The sequence below is a fragment of the Falco punctatus genome, assembly GCF_963210335.1.
Source record: "Falco punctatus genome assembly, chromosome: 3".
Classification (NCBI taxonomy): domain Eukaryota; kingdom Metazoa; phylum Chordata; class Aves; order Falconiformes; family Falconidae; genus Falco; species Falco punctatus.
This window is the reverse complement of record NC_137582.1, coordinates 15,013,755-15,036,484: the sequence shown is the minus strand read 5'-3', so window position 1 is coordinate 15,036,484 and position 22,730 is coordinate 15,013,755. Positions and strand designations below refer to the sequence as shown.

The following is a 22,730-nucleotide window of genomic DNA, read 5'->3' as shown; positions in this document are numbered from 1 at the left end:
ATTGCTGACTTTGTTACACAACTGCACACGTGGCAGTCAGGATAATTTTCATCCAAGTTGCATGAAATAGAATGTGAAACTGTTCATCCCATTCAGGTAAAACTCAAGGTCACCTGACACTTCTCTTTAACTATTAATAACTAAACTAAATCACTAATTTCTGTTGCTGAGAACCTTATTTTATTATGTATTATGATAATTTTAATACTGTTTGTGCAGTTAATGTATCAATCCAATGTCAGAAACTTTTCTATTTAGAAAAGCTGACATTGCTCCTTTTTCTTTTTTTTTCTTTTTTTTTTTTTTTTTGCAAAGTCCATATATACATTCACACACTTCTCATTAATTCATAGAATTGTTTAGATTGGAAAAGACCTTTAAGATTGAGTCTAACCATTAACCTAGCACTGCCAAGTCCACCACTAAACCATGTCCCTAAGTGCCACATCTACATGTCTCATAAATGCCTCCAGGGATGGTGACTCAAGCACTTCCCTGGGCAGCCTATTCCAAGCTTGACAAATCTTTTGGTGAAGAAATTTTTCCTAATATCCAATCTAAGCCTCCCCCAGAACAACTTGGGGCCATTTCCTATTCTCCTGTCCCTTGTTACCTGGGAAAGAGACCGCCCCCCTAGCTGCCTACAGCCTCCATGCAGGTAGCTGTAGACAGAGATAAGGTCTTCCCTGAGCCTCCTTTTCTCCAGGCTAATCAGCCCCAATTCCCTCAGCTGTTCCTCATAAGACTTGTTCTCTAGACCCTTCACCATCTTTATGGTACTGTGTAGTTTATAAGTCTTATGCTTATAGGATATCATGTCTTCCTATGTGGTAGTTTCCTAATAATGAAATACAGTAGCCTTGTCTATAAAAGATGGTAACTCTTAGTCATCAGCACCTCCTTTCCCTGATCTGAAAACTGAGAAAATGCAGGCTGTCAAAGACAGACTGTGGAGCTCAAATATAAAAACCCATGCTGCTCAGATCCAGCCTGCTGTTTTTACAGGAAGCTACTTTAAATAATGTAACTCAAACTTAGATGTGATGCATGTTGATTGCTTGTTCTTGAATTGCTGCAAAAACCTGACCTTCTTTAAAGCCATTCAGAGTCCATTAAAAGTTACTATTTTTCTCCTACTGTACTTGCTACATAAGAGTGATAAGACAGCATTTCTTAAATATATGTACAAGAAATTATGTCCTTAAGAATTTAATTTGAGAACTTGCATGATCTACTTACAGGACTCACACAATCTCTCTCTCTCTCCCTTGTAATATGATCCAACTTTCTTGACTCAGTCTGGAACAAACATCTTCTGAATAGATAATACGTACCTTCTTTATTTTGTGTTAGATTTATATGTTTTTATACTGATTGAATTTTATTGGTTTCAAAATTATTGGAAATGAAATATTACCAATGTAAGTTCCTTTTTGTATCTTTTGTACCTTCTGTATTTTACAAATATAGAGGATGCTTGTACTGACAAAGGTTCCATAAATTACCAGTGTGAGATTCAAACATTTACTATAACTGAATGACATGTTTATATCTGTAAAAAGTTTGTAAGTATACCTTAGGCAAGTACTTGGACTTTCATAAGTTTTGTCCTTTTTTACGTTGAATAATTTTTATATTTGAAGTATACTTGAAAATATCTGAGGCGCTTAGGAGTAAAATATTCTTTATTTAACAACAATAATGGCTTAATACCACCACTGCTAAGCAAGGAGAAAGTGTAGGCTAACATGCACTGTAAAAACTTAAAATTTCTGTAATGAAATGGAACTGTATACTTGCAGTACAAGTCAGAAGTGTTAGCACACAGCTTCCCTGTGGCCTAAATGTTCAGTCATCTGAATGCTAATCCTGGAATATGTTTCAGAAACGCTTTATGTGCAGTGGGTGAAATTGTTTTGTTAGGCACATGAGAAAATTAAAAAAAAAATTGCCTTTTCTGGACATTTAACTGTGTGCACCATTTTGAGAGGTAGAACTTCTGAGTTGATTACTTGCTTCCCTGCTATGAAGCTACGTTGTGGTGCAGCAGAAATGTCCAGCATGAGAGAGTCCCTGACACTTTTCTTGGCCTAAATTAATAATTTATTCTTACAAAGCAATGTCTTGGTACAATAAATCTTTCTTCTGACAAAACAGTTATTAGAGTTCTATTAAGTTTTCATGTTGGAAGATCTTGTCAATCAAATAATTTTGTATTATAGATAATACTAAGATGCTAATACTAAATGGTAAATGGGTTAATATTCTCATGGCTGCTCCCATAGTGTTCTGTGTTCTTTAATCATTTTGCTCCTATTTTTTTACATGCTTATATGGAAGTTTGCTAGGTGAAACAATTGTAGCCTTGAATACTTGAATGTCTGGAAACTACTAAGATCATATTGATTTTGGGGTGGGTTTTTTTGTTGTTGTGTGTGTGGTTTGTTTGTTTTTTTTTAAAAAAAAACCAAACTCTGCACTTTATCCTGTATTGTAAGGACTAATTAGGTTCCTGTCCTCAAAAAGCTTCAGAAAACCTATTTCTGTTTTGTAATTAACAACTCCATGAAACAAACCAGCGAGATATAAGACATTTAAAGCATTTTCCAGGATCTCATGGGAGGGAAATGAACGTTCTTGTAACTCACTGTATGGAAAAGAAGTATGGTTGCTGTTTGTGGATTGTCTTTCAAACTGTGGTAATAGACTAAACAGAATTTTTTTTACAGTATGTCACTTTCTTATCACCAGACTATAGAGAATATTCTCTGCTGAAGGACACTTAAAATGGACTAGTACTATACAATTTTGCTCCGTTTTCAGTATTGGCTGAGAATATGATTTTACAAACTGTATCGTTCTCAGCTGCGCCTGTAGTTTTCCATGTGTGAACTGCTGGTGCAGTTGACAGGGATGTGTTCTAGATAGAACAGAAAAAGGACTAGAAAAAGTAGTAAAAAGTAGTGTGTTTTTTCCTGAAATAAAGTTTTTACTTTCAGTTTGAAAACTACCTCAAAACCTCCACAAATCAATATGGTGTAGGTTATGCTGAAGTGCTTTGGGCTTGTCTAAATGTCTATGGGTAATGTGCTGATAAAAGCAGGTTCTGCATCGCAAAGTATACAAGAAGTGCCTCAGCCTGTGCTTAGCAATTGGTATGAAGAATACTGGGGTGTGAAAAAGCAGAGGGATATTAATGGGGCACTTCTCTGCTTCAGGGCAAAACCAGCACTATACCCAACCTTTCCTGACACCTTTCATTTCCCTTTTTTCTTCCCTCTATAGCCTGTTCTTAAAATTGTCAGTGTTGAAGAGTCCAAAAGGTCTTTAGGCAGTCATCTTGCTTTAGAAGAGGGTTTTTAAAATGTCTAACTTAGGGGACCTTTGCTTCTGTGTAAGGCCATTATTGCTTTTCCTATTACTACTGAACAAAGAAAACTATTTATTTCTTTTCTCCTTTTATAGCTGTCTTCTGTATATTGTAAGATAAATATTTTTTAGGCAGCTCTAGACCAGATAATTTAATGTCTTTTAGTTTTTATTAACAGGTGTTTATATAAAGCTTTGTTCATCCCTTGAATAACTGAAGGACTGTACCAGTTAATCACCATCTTCAGCTGTGATGCTTCAGCTGGATGCAGTACTTCATCTAGGAACTTATTAATGCCAACTAGATGGCCAAAATTTCCATATAGGTGTCATGGGTAATACAGATGTATCACGATATATTTTCTTTTTCATGCCGTTATATCGGCATTGACTTTTGTTGAATGTGCAATTCCTTATAACCCCAGATTGCTTTTCTGCATTCAGCTGTGTCTGGATTGTATTTGTACAGATGTCTTAAAATGGTACGTTGCGCTTGCCATTCCTAAATTGCAGCTGTGATTTTTCAGGTTCTCAAGAATTGGGCATCAAATGTGCCTACAGCTCTGGTCAGCTTAGTGTTCTTTGCAAATTTGATGAGCTCACTCTCTTATCTGAGTCTGTAGTGAAACTCACACACCTACTGTATTCCAGACAGGCCCCTTCAGAAGTTCATTTGGTGTGTTATTGTAGTTTGATGATTTACAAGTGTTTCAGTATTTTTTCCAAACACTTTTGCATCTATCTTATGAGGAATGTTCTTTTGACAGTGTTTTTCTAGCTCCCGTTTGAGAATTTTTTGTGGGTTTTTTGTCAACAGCATCACTGAAAAAATATGACAGATTCTGCTTGGTCTGGATTCACAAAATCTATTTCCTTGTCACAGGAATAGTTTAGGCTGTGTTAATGTGATTTGTTCTTGACAAATACATGTTGACTGTATTTACTCCTTTGTTGTGTTGTAGATGTTAGCAAATTGGAACTTTTTTTTTCAGTGTGTCTCTGCGAATGGAATTTAAGTTGACTGGGTATAATTCTATGACTCCTTCTTTTTTCCCTTTTGTAAAGATAGGCAGAATTGACAGAATGCCTCCAAGTTTATTTGCTTTGAATTTTGGTAAGTCAGGATGTTGCTAGTTAACCTGCTAGTGAGAGTGTACCCTTTGATTGCTTGGGCTGCTCTCTACAACTACCTGAAAGGAGGCTGTAGCAAGGTGGGGGTCAGTCTCCTCCCAAGTAAGAAGCAGTAGGAGAATAGGAAATGGTCTTAAGTTGTGCCAGGGGAGGTTTAGAATAGATATTAGGAGAAATTTCTTCACCAAAAGGTTTGTTGAGCATTGGAACAGGCTGTCCAGGGAAGTACGTGAGTCACCATCCCTGGAGGTATTTAAAAGGTGTGACAGGTAGGGCCATAGTTTAGTGGTGGGCTTGGTAGTGGTAGGTTAACAGTTGGACCCAATGATCCGTAGGGTCTTTTCTGACCTAAATGACTCTTAATATTCTATGAATTAATGACACTCACTATATTGCATAGTATGTTGTATTTCATGCAGTTGTACCCTTTCATAATGGTCTAAATGAAGTTCTAGTGGAAAGGCTTTAAAAAGAAAAGTCTCCAATTTAACTTTTTCTTCTCTGAAGTTAAATACTTAAGTATTGTCAAATCTGGATTTTCTCCTATGCAATATTGTATGTTACTTTCTAAATGAAGCTTAGTATTCATTATTCTTTTGGGGGAAATTGGTATCAAAAGCTTTTTTAATGTATTTCATTTTCCAGTTTGTCAAATTTGCCAACATTGAAGAAGACACACCTTCATACCACAGACGCTATGACTTCTTTGTGTCTCGATTCAGTGCCATGTGTCATTCATGTGACCATGATCCAGAAATACAAACTGAGTAAGTGTCATTCTGTATGCATTACAGAAAACGGTCTTAACACATTAATACAGTCTGTAATACAGCTTGTATTATGACATTTAGTGGAATAGGTTATTCCATAGGAAGAAAATGAAAGTCTTGACATTTTAAACAGCACTGAATATTACAAATCCTAGATGTCTAGAACTCCTAGAATACTTAAGTGGAATTTTACCTGAATAACGCCTGCCAGATTGCATGGATTTTCTCCAGAAAGGCACTACTTACTACTGTAAATGTGTGCAAGTTGCATAACTCATTTGAGAAATTAATGGGGCTACTTATATGAATAGCAAAAGCATATTTTGAGTCTGCTGTTTGAGAATTACTCATTAGAATTGAATTTTCTTAGATGTCTGCAGTATGATACTGTGTATGAAACTGAAATGCCTTCAGGAATTAGTATTACAGATTTTCACATGATTATGTAAGTACCACAGGTTTGTTTAACTTCGGCTCCCCCTAGCGGGATTCTGTACCTGCAGCGGTAATGCGTGTTCCACTCCTGAGCATTTTAGAAAACTGAAAGCTTTTCAGCTTAGATTATTTGCATCTCTGTTGTACTCATCTTTTCTATTTCTATGCATTGAATTGTTTAGTCAACTGTAAAAAAATCCACGTGCTGAACACGTATGCAACCCTTTGGGTGTGCTGTTGTTACGTTAGCTGCAATGCATAAGGATTTTTCTTAAAGTTTGCAGTTTCAAAAATCTGTGAACTGTATTTTCAAAAAAGATGAATACTCTGTACATTGGTTAGGAGAAAAAAACCCCAAAAAGTCATTCCTCCTTATTTTCTGTAATTTGCTGCCATCTTACTTGTGTGCCCTATTGCTGCTGCATACGGTTCTGCTGTAAACTTTGTCTCTGAAAGGGTAAGGATTAAGTTTGCCTGCTTCTCCCATCCTTTTCCCTTGCCCCCACCCATTTTCCTTAGGAACATTTATTCCAGTGAATGGTTTTACAGGATGACCCTGTAAAATTGTTTGGGGAAGAACTGGATTGTACTTGGGGACCAAAAGGCAAATGGCATGGAAACTTCTTAAGCAGCTGTCACTAGTGAAGCCATTGTGTCATGGAATTAACTCATAACTTAGGCTTCTGCCAGGTACAGTCTATTTACCTGAAGCTGATGGTTGCAAATTGTATTCATGTTTTAATGAGCTTTTTAAGATTTTGCCTTTCTGGGCTTAGTGAAATTAAAACAGACATGTTAAACTACTTACCATAAAACATTTCGTAAGAGGTTAGGATACGAAGCTCAGGTCAGGATTTTTAGTAGTACTTTTGCCTTCATTGCCCCTTGCTAATGGGTGGTTATATTAATAATGAACTAGAACATGGAATGAATTAAGAAATCAGTACATCCCTGATTTCATCTATCAAGTATGATCTACCATTCACAAGGATGCCTCAAAGTAAAATACCTCGAAACTGATTGCTGTAGGAGCAAGAGAATTGTGTTAATCTTTTGCTCTTCAAATTGTCAGCCTGCACCATTACCTGTGCTTCAGTCTGCAATGTTGATGTACCCTTAGACAAGGAGGAATTTCATCCTAGTGACATAAGACTGTATATGACCTTGATTTAAATGTAATCTCTGCTTTAATACCTTTAATTCTTTAGCGGAATGAAACCTCTCCTGTATGTGCTGGAATTTGATGCTACTCCATCCTCAGTTCTTTAATCATCATTTTTCAACCTCCTATACAATAGTAAGAATGTAAAATTAGTGCTAGTGGCGCTCCATTAAACAAAAATGTAGCCTTTTTTCCCCATGTGAATAAATTTTTTAATCAGGTTAACCAAATGCATAGAAATGCAACTTCTTCCACATCATCCTAGATAGCTTAAATGCATCGCTTTTGAAAGAGATGTTTGTGAACAGCAATTGTAACAGATTTGCTGTAGGCACAGGTAATTCAACAAAAGAGAGAAGCTATGACTACAGGTTACAATTCTAAATGCAGATATCACAAGTAGTCAGTGCAGTTGATGGGGCTAGGGTGTGATTCAGCTGATGCTAAAGACCATCTGGAGTCACTGTTCACCTGCATAGCTTGAGGTTCCATTGAACTGACTGGCTTGAATGGGAGTTTGAACATCTTCTGCACACATAGTCAGGTCATTTAGGCTTCTGAGTCTGAAACTGAATATCACCTGTTAAGTAAGATTTCCCTTTCAGCAGGGGAATTAAGTGCTAGTATTTAATGTATCTGAAGCCAAATATCAGCAAAACTTGATTACCTTAAGAACTAATAATTAAAAAGAAAAAAAATATTTCAGTGATGGAAGTTTGGAAGCCCTGTTTCTTAAAAGTCATTCTTAGATCCTTATATTGAAAACTTAATATTGGAATACTGCACTGCAGTTTTAGTACAGTAATACCAAGTGCTTTTCTAGCTGTTTGTGCATCACTTTTCTTCCCTGTTTTGTATTTAATCCTGTTAAAACTGTCCTGAAAGTTCTAGAATGGTATTGTATCCATATTGGAAGGCACATGGCTTTGTTCAGAAATAGCTGAAAAACAGGAGGCTACAGATCTAAGCTTTTACAAATTGAATTCTAACCAAAAATACTAATTACAGAGTTTGGCTAGTTCATCTAGCAGACATTTTAATTTAGCGAACTTGACTGAACAAAATATAGTTGTGTTGTCCATAATGAAATTAAGATTTAAAAAATGAGGGATAGATTTTAATAGAAATAGTTTAGAGAGGCTTGTGTTTATTTCTCTTGATGGCTCTACCACCCTTTCTTCTACTTGTTTTCAGTAAGTAAAATTCTATTCCTGCCATTTATTATAACAACTAATTTGGTATTACCACTTCAAAAAATAATATTTTGCCATTTGTTTCATTGCACAGGTCCTCCTGCAAACTATTTGTTTAACAAAATAATGGCAATAGCTAACAGCTAGACTAAGTCTTTTTTAGAACGTACATTAATTTTTTTATTTTTATGGGTTTATTATTGTTGATCAGTTCTCAATTTCATTCAAACAGTTTTAGCTTAAGAGTGATGGTTCCTTTTGTGTGTCACACTTCGGTTGATAGAACTGTCCTTTGCTTTAAATCTTGTGAATCTTGCACAAATCTTTAAAGATTTGTTATGATATTGTTTCAGCTCTACTATGGTAACTTCACAATATTTTTCTTCAGCACTGGAGTAGGTTGAGATTTCAACAGTTGAGACAGTTTCAACTAATGGGTAGTAAATCATGTGGAGTTGGTGGGGTTTTACCCATGTGACTTCTGTTGGAAGTGGCATACACAGTTTTGAGTATTCATTGATCAGTGTCAACACTATCCTTACAGATCATCTGTTCAGTTGTTTTGTCAGCTTCATTATGAGTTTTAAAGGCATTTAAAAACAATATGGGCAAACTTAATGAATTGGCCAGATTTCCAAATCACTATTTGTGAGAATGTAATGGGATTCCATACACTATAATTACTACTGCCCAAAAGGTAGAGGACCATACAGGGAAGTGCTGTGTTTCTCCTTTTCAGTAATTCCTTTTTTCCCTTCCTTAGGATACGAATTGCTGGAATCAGGGGCATTCAGGGAGTGGTTCGAAAAACAGTTAATGATGAACTTCGAGCAACTATATGGGAACCTCAACACATGGACAAGATAGTACCATCATTGCTGTTTAATATGCAGAAAATAGAAGATATTGACAGGTATTGATATTCCTGGTCACTGGAATGTTTTTTTTAAGCAATCTTTATGCTTGTTTTTTATGATACATACCTTTTTCTTCCCTTTAGTGGAAACAACTGCGGACATTTATTAGCTAAGTCTCCTTGAAACAGCTCTGCTTATCTGCTCTTTATCTTGCCTTGGAGTCTTTTCAACCACCTTCATTTCACTTGTTCTAGATTTTATTGGCCTAAAAATTGCTCCAAAAATTGTATAATCATGTTTAGACTTCTTAAAAATTGTAAAATCTGTGTTTTGTAACATCAGATGCAGAGATTAGTAAGTGCACAGGCTTTTAGGTGACTCAAATGATTTTGGTAGTTGTTTGTTAAAAATTGAGGGTTTAATTCCCATTTAGCAATTAGTAACAAGTGTCTGTCCTGTCTGCAACAGTACTTAAACTGAGAACTTAAAATCTATTTATATGTAGACACCCTTCTCTTTTTTTTGCTTTCAATGACTCTTGGGCATATTACCTGCCAGGTATGCCTTCAGAAAAGATCTCTGTGATAACTGATGTTGAGGATATGCCAGTCACCTTGCAGTTGAAAAGTTGCTTTTTCTGGTCCGTGTCTGTATTTGTGGCTAAGCACTATGTAGGTATAAAAAGTGTTTATTGCTAGAACTGGGAAATTTCCTTAAAACCAACTTCAGCTGTGCAAACAAGGTTATATGTTTGTTTCACGCCCAACTCTAGCTGCTTTAAAACTTGCTTGGTAAGTAGGCTCAGCAGCCTTCCCATAACAACACGCTTCTCATGCTTTCACATGATGCTGTTGCTAAATCTGACAGGATTCTCTTTTGGTTTGTTGGATTTTGGGGGTGGCTCTTTTCCATTCCTCACCCTTATTTGTCTTGACTTATTTCTGACTGCTAGTACCTGTCTCTTCTCTAAGGCAAAATTTCAGACTAAATTACTAAAATCACTCATTGTCTATCTGTCCGTGCTTTATCTATTCACTGCATATAACTGAGGGCCCACACAGTATGGGCAGAAATATTCTCTCACATGTTACATCTGAAGAGTGATCTCAATAAGAAACAAAGGTTTCTGAAACTGCTGTTTGAACGAGAGCCTAGTTAGCCTTTACTTGCTCTTGTAGAGCTTCTAGATGTAGGTGAGCTCTTTCCTTTGCTACTTTTTACAGTGCCCTCAAGCATATGCTGTCCTTTATGTAGCAAAATTAAACTACTGATGGAAAAACTGACTGAAATAGGATTTGGATCAACCACTTAAAGAAGATCAGTTTATATGTACTGAAAGAATAATTTTTACCGTTTGTTGAGCAATGCAGTAGTGGTGGTAGAAAAACAAATCTGTCACAAAGAAACTGTTAATTAAATATCTGAACTGGCTGCTTGAAACTTTTTCTGTAATGCACATTCACCAGAAAAAAAGACTAATGACTTTCCAAGAGGCAAGTAGGGGCTTTGTGTGAAGCGCATATGAGAGAAAAGCTGAAAACAGTATTTATAAATTGTTGATCTGCTGGCCTTAAATGATGTTATAGAAAATTTCTCATCTTGTTTTATATGTGACTTCATATTTGCAGAGCACAAACAGAGGCATATTGAAGAGTAGGAGTAAGAAGCATATTGTTCTGGCAGATGGAATCAAAGCATTTTTTGAGAAAGAGCAGAAGTGCCAGAAAATACCCTCAACTAAAGTCCATAGAAAATAACCATTTTTAGTTAAAGCTGAAGTACACATAGGTAAAGTTTACCTTAAAGACCAGTGTAATTTTTACTTGTAGAACCTTAATAGCTTAATTCAAGATTCTTCTGAGTACATGTCAGATAAGACAATTTTTTGGAGTAAAGAAATTGATATTTAAACAACATTTTTTAAAGACAATTGTAATTGTGGATGTCATTATTTATCCATATATCTGAATGCACATTCTAGTTACGTGACTATCAGACAAATCTGCAAGTGTAACATATTCTAAAAATTGGGTTTTTTCTTAAGCTGTACTTCACTATGATTCTGTATGACAAAGTAATTGTCATGTGTACTTCAGTATAGTATAAGGCATTGCCTGAAAGACTCTGCCTATCTCCTTCAAGTTTCTGGAAGAAAATTCAGAAGAGTTGATCATGTATGTCAATTTACATGCATCTCTAAAATGGGAAGGGGATGTATGAAATTGGAAATTGACTTAGTTTGTAACATACTCTTCGTGATAACTGCAAAGCTAAATGTGAGAGCCTTATTTAAGGCAGAAGGACATCAAGCATTTGTGGACTTGACTTCAAATCCTTCTAATGGATCTATAGTGTTCATATAAAGTCTGTTTTAGAGGTAGATCAGAATATATTTCTTTCTCAGAGTGAGTGAGTCACAGTCAAACTTTCCTGTGGCTGCTCTGCTCAAAAGTAGCGGTTAAGTCTTCGTCTGCCCCATCATATTTTTTGGCCAGTCCTGGTTTTGTGGTTTTAAAATTGCTCTGAGCCAGTTTAAGCCTGTGATTAGATGTTTGCTGTGGAAACTACTGTACCTCAAAATGTCCCTCCTTCCAATTCCTTGTTGCCACTTTTTCTGATAGAGATTACCCACCAGAAAGCTGGTAGAACAGCTAAAGGGAATGCTTCTTGCCCATTTCATTGCAAAATACATTTCATGCTTCACTCCTCTGGGCTTGAGGTAGTACAGAAAGTCTGGATGCAGAGGATGCAAATCCAACTGCAGTGTTGCAGTTGGATTTGTCAGAGGTTTTGTAACCTCTGCTTAAAAACCAAGTCAGTGAAACAAAATAAATTCAAATCAGCAACTCATTACTTAGAAACTTGAGGGGCTGTACAAAGCTTTCCTTTAAAACTAAAACATTAAAAGAATAGTTTTGTGTTCATTGTTTTTCATCTGATAATGCTGAGAAATACATAGTGAGGAATACTTGGAGGTAGGTACTATTAAAGTTCAAAATAAAAATGTGATTCCTACAGACATATTCCTACATTCCTATCCTATGAGAAATAATTTTGAACATTCTGATGTGATCTAAGACTAATATTTTAGACTAGTAAGACTGGATTGCAATTTCTTTCTTTAACCTATTCTAAAATGAGATTCCTAGCAATGCTGAGAAGTCACCTTCTTGTAGGATTGCATATACAAACACTTATAACTTATTTTTACTACATTTAACTAGAATTCTTCCAGATAGATGAACTCTTGTGTGTTCTGCTTGCTTTCCCCTGCCCTCCAACACCCACCTTTAATGCTGCTGTGTTCTAAGGAATCTGTCAAAAAGGCAATGAGAATGACAGAACTGCACTGTCTTTTATACCTTCTCTGCACTCAGAAGGATGTCCATCTGTCTACATCAATCTAGGCAGTACAGGGAAAAAAATGGGGAGATTGAGGGGCACAGCAGCTGAGTAAAGCTGCAGTTTAGTGGTACTCATGGTGGATTATATACAAATTGTCATGCCTTTTAGAATTCTAATCATTGTGCATTTATAAAACTATTTCTCTTTACTTATCTAACAGGGTGCCTGGGGCTTTTTTATTATTAAAATCTGATAAGTTAGCAATGTTATGGTAACTTCTGAGACACTGGTGTTACCAAAGGCAACATGATTTTTATATTGGAACTTTTAAGACTGTAGTAGTCTTGAAACACTAGGAGATCTCTTGCTGTCAGAAGATACTACAACTATGATGCTAATGTGTCCATTTAACTCTGGCATTTCAGTATTTGACTTTTTATAATGCTCTAAAGCTATGGTTTTATGGTGCTGAAGAGTGAACATTAATTAAAGTTGATGCTCTTGGTGAACACTTTTAAAAACATATTTAACGCACAAGCTTGTTCTGCAGAACTGAAAGTATGTTTACGGTTTTAGTGTACTGATTTCTGCAGTCTTAAAGTCTCCTAATGCATACATGCATAATGTTAATGTAGGTGAATGAATTCTCACTTAAGTTTCTATAATGTTTTTTGTGCAAAAAAAAATACTTGAGACCTGTAGGAACAGTACTTCTTGATACCTTAGAAGAAACTGTTTTCTTTCATTCTCAGTCTTCCACCTGTCAAGTGCTCAATTTACATGAAATACTAGTAACAGCTTAATGGTATGATGTGTGAAGCACTTCAGAAATAAATTTCAAATGCCTTTAATTTGCTCTAAGGAGGTAACTTCGGGCAAAGGAAGAAAACTAAACAAAAACCCACAACCCAAAATATGAACCAAAAAACATTACCAAGACCTGCATCAAAAATGAGAACTGGAAACTCTTTGGGAAAGGCTCTGCCTTTCACTGTTCACAGTGCAGGTGCTGATTTGAGTTATGCCGAGGTGAGGACAGGCTATTCCATTCAAAACTTGGTGGTAGAATTTGGGCTTGAGCAGCTTTTAGGTTGTCCGAAATAGTGTGGAGTTTTTGTAGTTCTCTTGTATCTGAATTCAGTCTTTAATTCAGTACTCTTGCTTCCTTTTTGTACCATGTTGATTTTAAATAGTCTAATTCCTAGTCAGAGAGAGAAAAGAGAGAAAAGAAAGAAATGAAAATGCCAGTATTTGAATTTTACAAAAGATTGGTCATTGCTGCTGTGATGAGGATGAAACATTAAAGCCTTGCTTTGCACTGAAAGATATATTAACTCATAAGTTAACATTTCTATATAAAATGAAGCTGATATTTAAATGCTGATTTTAATTCCTTCTTACTATAAAATAATATTCATTTTAGTTTAAGTCATTCATTGGGATATTTTAGCAACTGAAGAAGTAGTAGCTTGGGCAATTAAGCAAAACTTAGGCAGTTTAACACTCTTAATGGTGTCTTTATCTGATACAAAGTTTAACAGTGTATGTTTTCACTGTTACTATTTTCTGACTGAAGAAATCAGTTGGTGTTTCTGAGTAATGCCTTTAGGGAAAGAAGAGTCCTTCAACAGGGACCACCTTTGTAAATATGGTATTGGGAAATTAATATCAATATCTATGTCTTAAACTCCTTTCAGATTTGTAAATATATTTTTATTAGGGTCCCCCCCCCAAGTTATTTGTAACATACTATGTGATAAATATGGGAGTCCAGTTGCCCAGCAGTATCATAGAATACTATAGGACAAAAAAACAACTTGACAAAGGATTATATTATAATAAGGTTAAAAATGCGAGGTTTGTGTGTACTGATGCAGACATTATAATAGGTACTGTGCTTAACTTTGCAGTCCTTGTGGTTGATTAGCCCTGGCTGAAAGCCAAACTGAGCACATGCGTACGTGCACACACACACACGTCCTGCAGAAGCCACCCCACAGCCTCACAACCAGCACCTGTGCACCCCATACAATGCTCTCCATAGTAATGTTGGGAGACAATCAGTTAGAAGGTGAGCAACTTCTACACTATCTGGTTAGAGGTAACTATGTGGGTGATAATGTTCTAATTAGTTCAGTCAGACTTCTTTTGAAGTCACAAGCCATCTGTTTCTGCATAACTATTGGAGTTTTATTTCATACTCGCCCACACAGGGTGGATTCAGTAATGGGCAGGTGAATGAGATCATTAGTCTGAACAAAATGACTAAGATTCTGCCTAACTTTTTGCATGGTTTCATAGCTTTCCTTCATTGTTAGCAATGGGTAGTAATTTGTCAAAATGCAGTGGGTATTAAGTTAAATCAATATTAACAGCCATTGGTTTTGTCATGTAAATGTTCACTAATACAGTGGTCAGTACTGAGTGAGCAAATGGTGATCTGTAGTACTGCTATAAAAGAATAAAATATTTTTTTCAGAATTCTGGGTTGATGCATATTTGAGATACCAATATTGCCTAGATCAGGGGTCCTCAAACTGCAGCCCGCGGGCTGGATACGGCCCCCCAGGGTCCTCAGTCTTGCCCCCGGTATTTACAGAACCCTGCCACCGGGGGTTGGGGGGGAAGCCAAGCAGCTGCAGATGACTGCCTGCCACTTCATCCGCACGCTGGCCCCCTGGTTAAAAAGTTTGAGGACCCCTGGCCTAGAAGATCAAGAGCATGACTGATGAACGTTGAAGAACCAAGGCTGAGTACAGTAAGGAAGATGAATATTAATCAGTAGTAAAATAAATGTATTTTTGTCTTATTTCAGCAGAACCGGCCCTCCATCCTCTCCTACAGGAGGAGAGAAAGAGGAAAACCCTGCTCTGCTAGCTGAGAATTGTTTCAGGGAGCTACTAGGACGAGCAACGTATGGAAATATGAACAATGCTGTCAGACCAGTTTTCGCGTAAGTTGAAAATTCATGGAAAGGTCTTATCTTAAGGGAATTATATATTTTTTTATTTCATTCTCCAGCTATCTTGCATTAAATTCCTTGCTCTTTACAACCCAAAGGATTCCATTCATGTTTCTTCAAAAAATTGCATCTCTTTTAATCTCACCTCTTTGTTGCCTTTCTGTTAACTTGAAGATAGTTATTGAGAAATGTGTTCCATTTTATTGGGGTTTAGAAGTGTAATATAATGATTTGCATGGGTTGTTGCCTCAGCTAGCCTTTCTTTTGAGCGTGAAACTGTTTATTCAAGATATTAATGTCCCATAGATGACTGTTGCAGTCAGTAGAGACAAGCTAAATAAAATGCAAGTAGCACAAATGAATACTCTGCCCAGATTAATACATAAAGTTAAGAATTCTATTTTCTTGCAGTTTTCTTCCAAGACCCGTTTTGGTATTCTGTGAGGAATATCTTTTTACAGCTCATTTATTAGTGAATGGCAGGTGTGCACACAGTGTGCACATTATGTACAAATGTATGCAGTACAAATTATAGCTGGTGTATAAACAACCATGAGCAGCATTTTTCAGTTCTCTGCATTGCCCCACTTGCTTCCTTAAAAAAATGTGATGTGAAAAAAGCTACAAGCATTGAGATAACTTAAATATGCTTCTTTCACCTCTGCTATTATCTAGAAATTAGGCATGTTTTCAGGAGAAATCTTTGCAGGAAGCTTTAGACTTGGTAATACTACTTTTAAACCCAGGCTTTTGCTGTTGATGAGGAGAGATGCTTGCTCCTTATTGTAGATTTTCAAGATACCCACCGGCTATGGGAATATCTTGGTTTAGATGGCCTCATGCTTCCCACAAAGACTTAAGTATTCTATTCATACACTGAAAGACACTCAAGTTACCAAAAGCCATTTTCAAGTTACCACTGTGAAGTAAGAACAAAAATGCAAAAATAAGGTGGGGTAGATACTGAGGGCAGAAAATACTGTAGCCCCTTGTTTTTTCACCCAAAACCATTAAATACAAAGAGTTGTGCTATTATGTTACTTTCCAAGTATACCTATTATACAGATCTGATAGGAGTTTAACTGTTGCAAAGTTGAGTGTTTTACTTAAAAAAAAAAAAAATATTCCTCCAAAATACCTGCCACTAGAGTGAATGTTTAGGTACTAAACGGTCTGTATGGACTATTTGGAACTATTGCAGTGCTTTCTTACTGCTTTTCAGTTCCTTTTATAGGCTTATCTCAAAACTTCATCAGCATATGCAGTTACTTCAGTGTTTTGAATGATTTCAGTATCAGGGAAATTTTCTGCAAATAGTTCCAGATTCTCTAGATTAGAATTAGTGCTTGGTTTGGGATTTGAGGTGGTGTCACACCTGCCTGTGGTAGAGCCAAAGCTTTATGTATTCGAAGTGTTATTTCCAGCCTAGTTTCTTTTCTTGGTTGCTATGATCATAAGGAACCACTTGAGTCTTTGGGCATCCCAGTGGTGCCACATGCTGCATTTGTGAGCTGAAGTCATTAGATAATGACCAGTTGCTCAGAATATACCATCTCTTCTATGAATAGAGAGTCTTTGTGGTCACCTTTTTTGTGTTCCATTTTGAGGAAGAATTGCCAGATAAATTTATCTTTTTATAAAGAACTACTGGAAATGTTTAATATTTCTGAAGAACAAGAGATGAGGAAAATGCAATTTCCAAACTGATTTTCCTGAGCAAAAAGAGAGTGCTCGCTCTAATCAGCCTCACTTTGTGAATGGACAGAACTGTTAGAAAGAAAGTTTGAGACAGTGAATCCATTGCACTTTATCTGATTGAAAAACCTGACTTAGTTTATGTATACTTGATTAGAAAAGAGAATCTCCTAACATTATTCAACAATTTCACAGCTTTTAAGCAAGCTCTGGAAGTAAAGATAAGGCCGCTTATTACAGTGCTAATACTGAAGATGCAGGTTCAGTTCCCCACTTGAAGGCTTAGTTCATATGGCATTGGTGTATCGATCAACACTGTATCACTCCTTTGCAAAACTGAGAGAATAGTGCTTCTTGGATCATGAGGCCGAGTACGTTCACTGATTGAGGGATTTAACTATAATGATGGTAGTTGAAATCTAAAGTTGGTCTTCTGATGTGGGTTTGGATTGACCTTAATTCTCCTTGTCTTTGGCAGAAAGTCTCCATGGTTTTAAGTGTCTACATGTAGCAGGTAGAAACTCTCAAATTCTTATTTTTAATGAAAACTGACAGATCAATCTGGAAAAGTGCTTAATGAAAGTAAAAAAAATTATATTAATATATGCTATGATTTTTTTTTTATTTCATGTCAGCAGTCACAAGCTATTTAGATTTCTTAGCATGAGTTTTCAGTGGTGAATAGATCAGGCAAGTCCAGAGGGATACAGGAGTCTAGTGTATATAAACAACTTCCCAAGTATAACAAGTTACGCCTTATTCATCTTGCTATATTTCCATTCTTGTGAGTTATTACGTCATCTGTGCAAGTGTTTTGATTATCAAAAGACTGGTGTATTGATTTGATTATCAAAAGACTGGTATATTGTATACTTTTGATTATCAAAAGACATGTATCAGCAAACATGATACATGAGAAGGTTTTATATTCCCATATATGTTTTGTTTCTGCTTTCCAATCATCAGTATCAATTTATCATTTTGTACTGTAAAGGATTGCTTGCATGTGTGACAATGTGAGCAAATCCAGGGACCGTTAGTGGCTCTCGCTCCATAAAGTAGTAATTTGCACCATTGGTTCTGCTGTTCCTTTTAATCTGAGAAACCTAACTGTGCACATTTACTATGTATATACAGCAGATCTTAATGAAAAGCAGAGTTTGGCATTTATTAATCCAGCAATAGAATGTTTTGCAATCTTACTTAGATATTCTTTATTAAAAGAAATATAATTGGAAAAAACAACAGGCAAGTTGTGACTTGATTTTAAAGAAACTAAATGTGCCATGGTGAAAATACCATTTACAGTCTTTTACAAAAACAAAACTACATTGAATACACTGCCTGCATTATGACAAGTAAAATATATCACCTACAGTAATCTAATACTCCTTTTCTTAGGAGGAAAGTACCAGTGTGCAAAGTATGCTGCCCATGGAGCTATTACACAAAACATTAACCTAGGCTGTCATCTTCCCCCTGCTGTCTTCCCATCAGTTCAGCTACCAGAAGCAGCTAATACCTAGCCTTTCTGGAAAAAGAAAACTACGTCTTGTTTTGAGAGGAGAGTTTTTTTTAAAAAAACCCTGATATGTGATTGTTGACCATAATCTGCCTAAATGGATCTTTGGGGCAGATAAAGAGGAACTGTCAAGGGTAACAGAGAACACATGCTACTCTGACAGATTAAAGGATCAGTTCTAATCGGGAGAAGATAGTGGAGAGCATGATTTTTTTTGTATTTGATGAGACAAAAAGAAAATAAGTTAGCTAAAATAAGCTATCATGTACAAGAAATGATGGACTGTGCTGGAATGATATTAGGGAGAAAGAAGACATGAATAAATAAATCATGAACTGATAAGCCTTGAAAGATTTATAGAGGTAATTTTGTCTGTCTTTCTACCTGAAGGCAGGATTAAATATACCTGTGTGTTTGGAATGTGGACAAGAAAGGCAGCTATCCTCAACAGGTAGTCCAGTTTGATATTTAGTAGTGTAAATTTGCTGTTATCTTGGCAGAAAAACACCTTTAAATTTCCTGAAATTCTTTCCTGTAGGGATTTCTATTAGAGTATGTAAGTGTCAAAATTTTAAGCTCTGCAATAGGCTGCATCATAATTCAGGGCACAGGAGAGGGTAGCTTTATGCCAGCTGGTTTAATCAATCTTGAAGGAGACCTGTGTACTCAGCTAGGTCACTAGGCTGGTAGCAGCTGGCCAGTGAGTTAATTGAGACCTCCAGGTTCTAGGCAAAGTAGGTTAAAGCATCCAGTCAGTCCTCCTGTGTTCAGAGTACTGACTTTTCACTTGTGTGTTTTCAAGTTTGTTATTTAAAGCATCTTTATATGTTTACTACGTTCTTTGAGAAAGGGCAGGCCAGTAGTGATTCTGTAGCTGAGGTACGTATTTGGATACTATCTAAATTCAGTTTCTGTAAGATTTTTTTTGTGGGTTTGGGGTGATTTTTTTGTTGTTTGATGGTGGGTTTCTGTGTGGGTTTTGGTTTTTGTTTTTTTTTAACCTAAGTCATACCAATTAAAAGGCATTCAAAATTACGTTTTTCAATCTTAGAGATTTAAAAATGCATTTATTTTTGTCATGCTTTTTCAGGTACTCGGATCTCCTTTGTGGAAAATTTTGTGTGTGCCCTGTTCATGGCATTCAGCATAGTGCTTAAGCCAAATTTATTGTCTTTGCTTGAAACTGACAGTTTTTCATCCATGGTTCCTATCCCATTTAAGGAGAAATTGATGCATGCATTCTTCTGATTCTGTTTTGATATTTCTTACAGAAAGTGTTGAAATGCTTCAGAGTGATAAAGGGTTATATACACAAAGAGTAGCTCTTTTTTGTTTTCCATATATATTATTCATTAAACTACTGTCAAAATGAAGATACTCCTTAGAGTCTCTATTCTGAATGTAACATTCAGCCATAATTATTTTGTAGCTCCTGATTCAAAACAAGTCATTTATCTTATTTAGAGTGGAAGTTTGGCAAGGTATTTCAACCATCCTCTTCAGTATATCTTTTTCATCTAAATAAGCATATAATGTCACAGCCATTTTTATGTATGCACTTTGTATGGAAATGGTATATTCTTAACTGTGTATCTTTGATATGACTAGGTTCCTTAAATTCTGGAACTAGAAGGTCAGGACTTTCTGTTCCAGCCAAATGTTTTGAGATCACATCCTAAACCTTGGAAACAAAGGCTTTGCTATAGTTCTGATTTTCTTACCTAGTTAGTAAGTCATTGTTTGGAAGCTTTCTGTAAGGAAATAATCCCTTTGAGGTGAATTTTGAGTATAAGATGCCATTTATTGGATCTGTGGAATGTCTTTATTTGAGTTCCCTTAATTTTTGGTTACAGGCATTTAGACCATCACAGACTGTGGGATCCCAATGAATTTGCTGTTTCCTGCTTCAAAATAATCATGTATTCTATACAGGTAGGATTTTCTCCAGTTTATTTTTTTTCCTCGCATAAAATGTTTCAAGCACATGAGAGGGGTCTAAGTGCTTACCTGCCATGGTAGTAATAGACAGATGACGTCAAAGAATCCAAACTCCTTAGCCTTATCCTTTAAGCTTTTCAAATAATAACCTAATCGTGGTTTGTGTTATCTGATTTACTTTTAATTACTATACATTTGTATGAGGGGAAAAAAGATACTAAGGTATTCTCAGTGGAAGGTAGTGGCAGAGTTCCTCCAGCAAGCTCCAGAACAAGGAGCAGGATAGCCCTACTGATCTGACATTGTGCTACTTAAAGAGAGATCTATTAAGTTCGTAATTTCTCGATGCCAATACAGCTGTACTGCTTTTACAACCCAAGAAACCAACTTCACGTGGAACTGTGTTGTGCTAATTGGTTTTTACTAGTGAGCAACCTCTGTTGTAAACATGGTCAAAGTCTGGTTCTTGGATCGCGTCAAGAACAGACACCCAAAAGATAAAGTCTTAAAATTCCAGGTTTGTGGAAGAAAGGTGAGTTTTCTCAGCATTTATATCAATGGCGCTTTTTTGTAAGACCAACTAAATTCCTTGAACTGCAGTTAGCTGAATGAAGTACCACTTCATGCTTCCTCTGTTCTTGTATATGTTCCTGGATATTTTAATACTGTGAGCTTTTGTATATGGGGCTGGATGGACTGGCTTCATCTGTCATGGTGGTTTTTTAAAAATCTATATCTAATAATGAATTGATTGAAATTTACATTAATTTATAAGTAAGAATGTTGCAGAATAGGAACATGGTAATGACTGACACTTCATGGTGTAAGAATTTATTCTTGTTAAAGTCACAGATTAAGCTTTTCTTCCTGTTTCTTTTTGTTCTTTTTTTAATAGGCACAATATTCCCATCATGTAATACAAGAAATTCTTGGGCACCTTGATGTTCGCAAAAGGGACTCGCCACGAGTTCGTGCTGGCATTATTCAGGTTCTTTTGGAAGCAGTTGCAATAGCAGCTAAAGGATCAATAGGTAAGTCATCTTAAATAAAAGGCATCAAGTCAAAGAATAGATCTGAAGAGTGGTGCTCGGTTTTGCCTTGTTTTCAGACTGAATGAAAGCATATATTTTGAGAAGATTTTATTTATTAGTTTTTTCTCCTCTGTGCTGATAAAACACTTGAAATCTTACTTGGTTTACAATTATTCAAATTTACTTACTTGGCCATTTGACTGTTTTATAGTTCTTTACATTGAAAAAAATAGTAGATGTGTTTTTTACAGCCTTGTAGAAGGCAGAAGTTCCTGTTTGGTAGGAAGTCACAAAGCCTTAGAACCTTGTGTGACTCTACAAACAAGAGCACTCTTGCTTTGTGGTACAGCTACTGTGAGATGAGTGGTAATATGGGAGTCAAGTAGAATGATCTTTGAGAAATTTTAGTTTAGTAACAGTGAAGCAGCTGAAATAAGGTGAATTATGTCATGTAGGGTAGCATGGTTCCTTGAAGTACAAGTAGTTATGAAGATGTGCTCTGCCGTTGTTTTCTTTTGGTCTGCTGCTGAAACTAATTGCGTTGCTTCATTAGTTTGAATCTGAACCTGTCCTTTCTCTTTATACAAAATCCACTTGCATACACAGACTTGTGAAGTCTTTTACTATGTTATTAAAAGAGCTCATTCATTGTTACAAATATATATATAACTAGATTTTAGTAGCAGGTTTTGAAATAACTGAAATTCAGGTGCAAATACCTGCAGTTTAACCCATTGTTGATGCTTAATTTCAGTGACCACTCATATTTTCTGTGCAAAACTTGCATGGCGGGTTGACTCTGGCCAACAGCTTTTGCTCATTCCCCTCTTCCACAGGACAGGGAGAAGGTAGAAGGAAGGTGAGAAGTCTCATGGATCAAGATAAAGACAATTTAATGTGTGGAGCAAAACCTGCATGCACAAGGAAAGCAAAGGAATTTATTCAGAACTTCCTGTTGACAGGCAGATGTTTAGCTGCTTCCCGGAAAGCAGGGCCTCAGCATGCATAAAGGTTATTTGGGAAGGCAAATGTCCTCCGCTTCTTCCTCCTTTCCTTGAGTTTTTATTGCTGAGCGTTACGTTATATCTTATGGAATATTCCTTTGGTCAGTTTGGGTCAGCTGGCCCAGTCGGTGTCTCCTCCCAGTTTCTTGCACACCCCAGCCTAATCTGTAGGGACAGAGTGGGAAAAAGAAAAAGCCTTGACACTTGCTAGCACTGTTCAGCAACAGCCAAAACACTGGTGTGTTGTCAACACTGTTTTAGTCACAGATCCAAAGCACAGCACCACCCAGGCTGCTGGGAAGAAAGTTAACTCCAT

General features: G+C 36.4%; 1 protein-coding gene across 5 annotated transcripts in view; it reads left to right on the top strand.

Annotated features, from left to right (window-relative positions):
- Positions 1-22,730, top strand: part of EFR3A (EFR3 homolog A) — an 87,712-nt gene that overhangs the window by 32,514 nt on the left and 32,468 nt on the right. For 4 of the 5 annotated variants that reach the window (XM_080378501.1, XM_080378499.1, XM_080378498.1 and 1 more), the window contains 5 exons: positions 5,146-5,267; positions 8,824-8,973; positions 15,078-15,215; positions 20,295-20,373; positions 21,275-21,410. In XM_080378501.1, coding sequence (XP_080234627.1) covers positions 5,146-5,267; positions 8,824-8,973; positions 15,078-15,215; positions 20,295-20,373; positions 21,275-21,410 — 625 coding nt within the window. The remainder of the gene's footprint in view (positions 1-5,145; positions 5,268-8,823; positions 8,974-15,077; positions 15,216-20,294; positions 20,374-21,274; positions 21,411-22,730) is intronic. The other variant, XM_080378500.1, reaches the window with a different exon arrangement.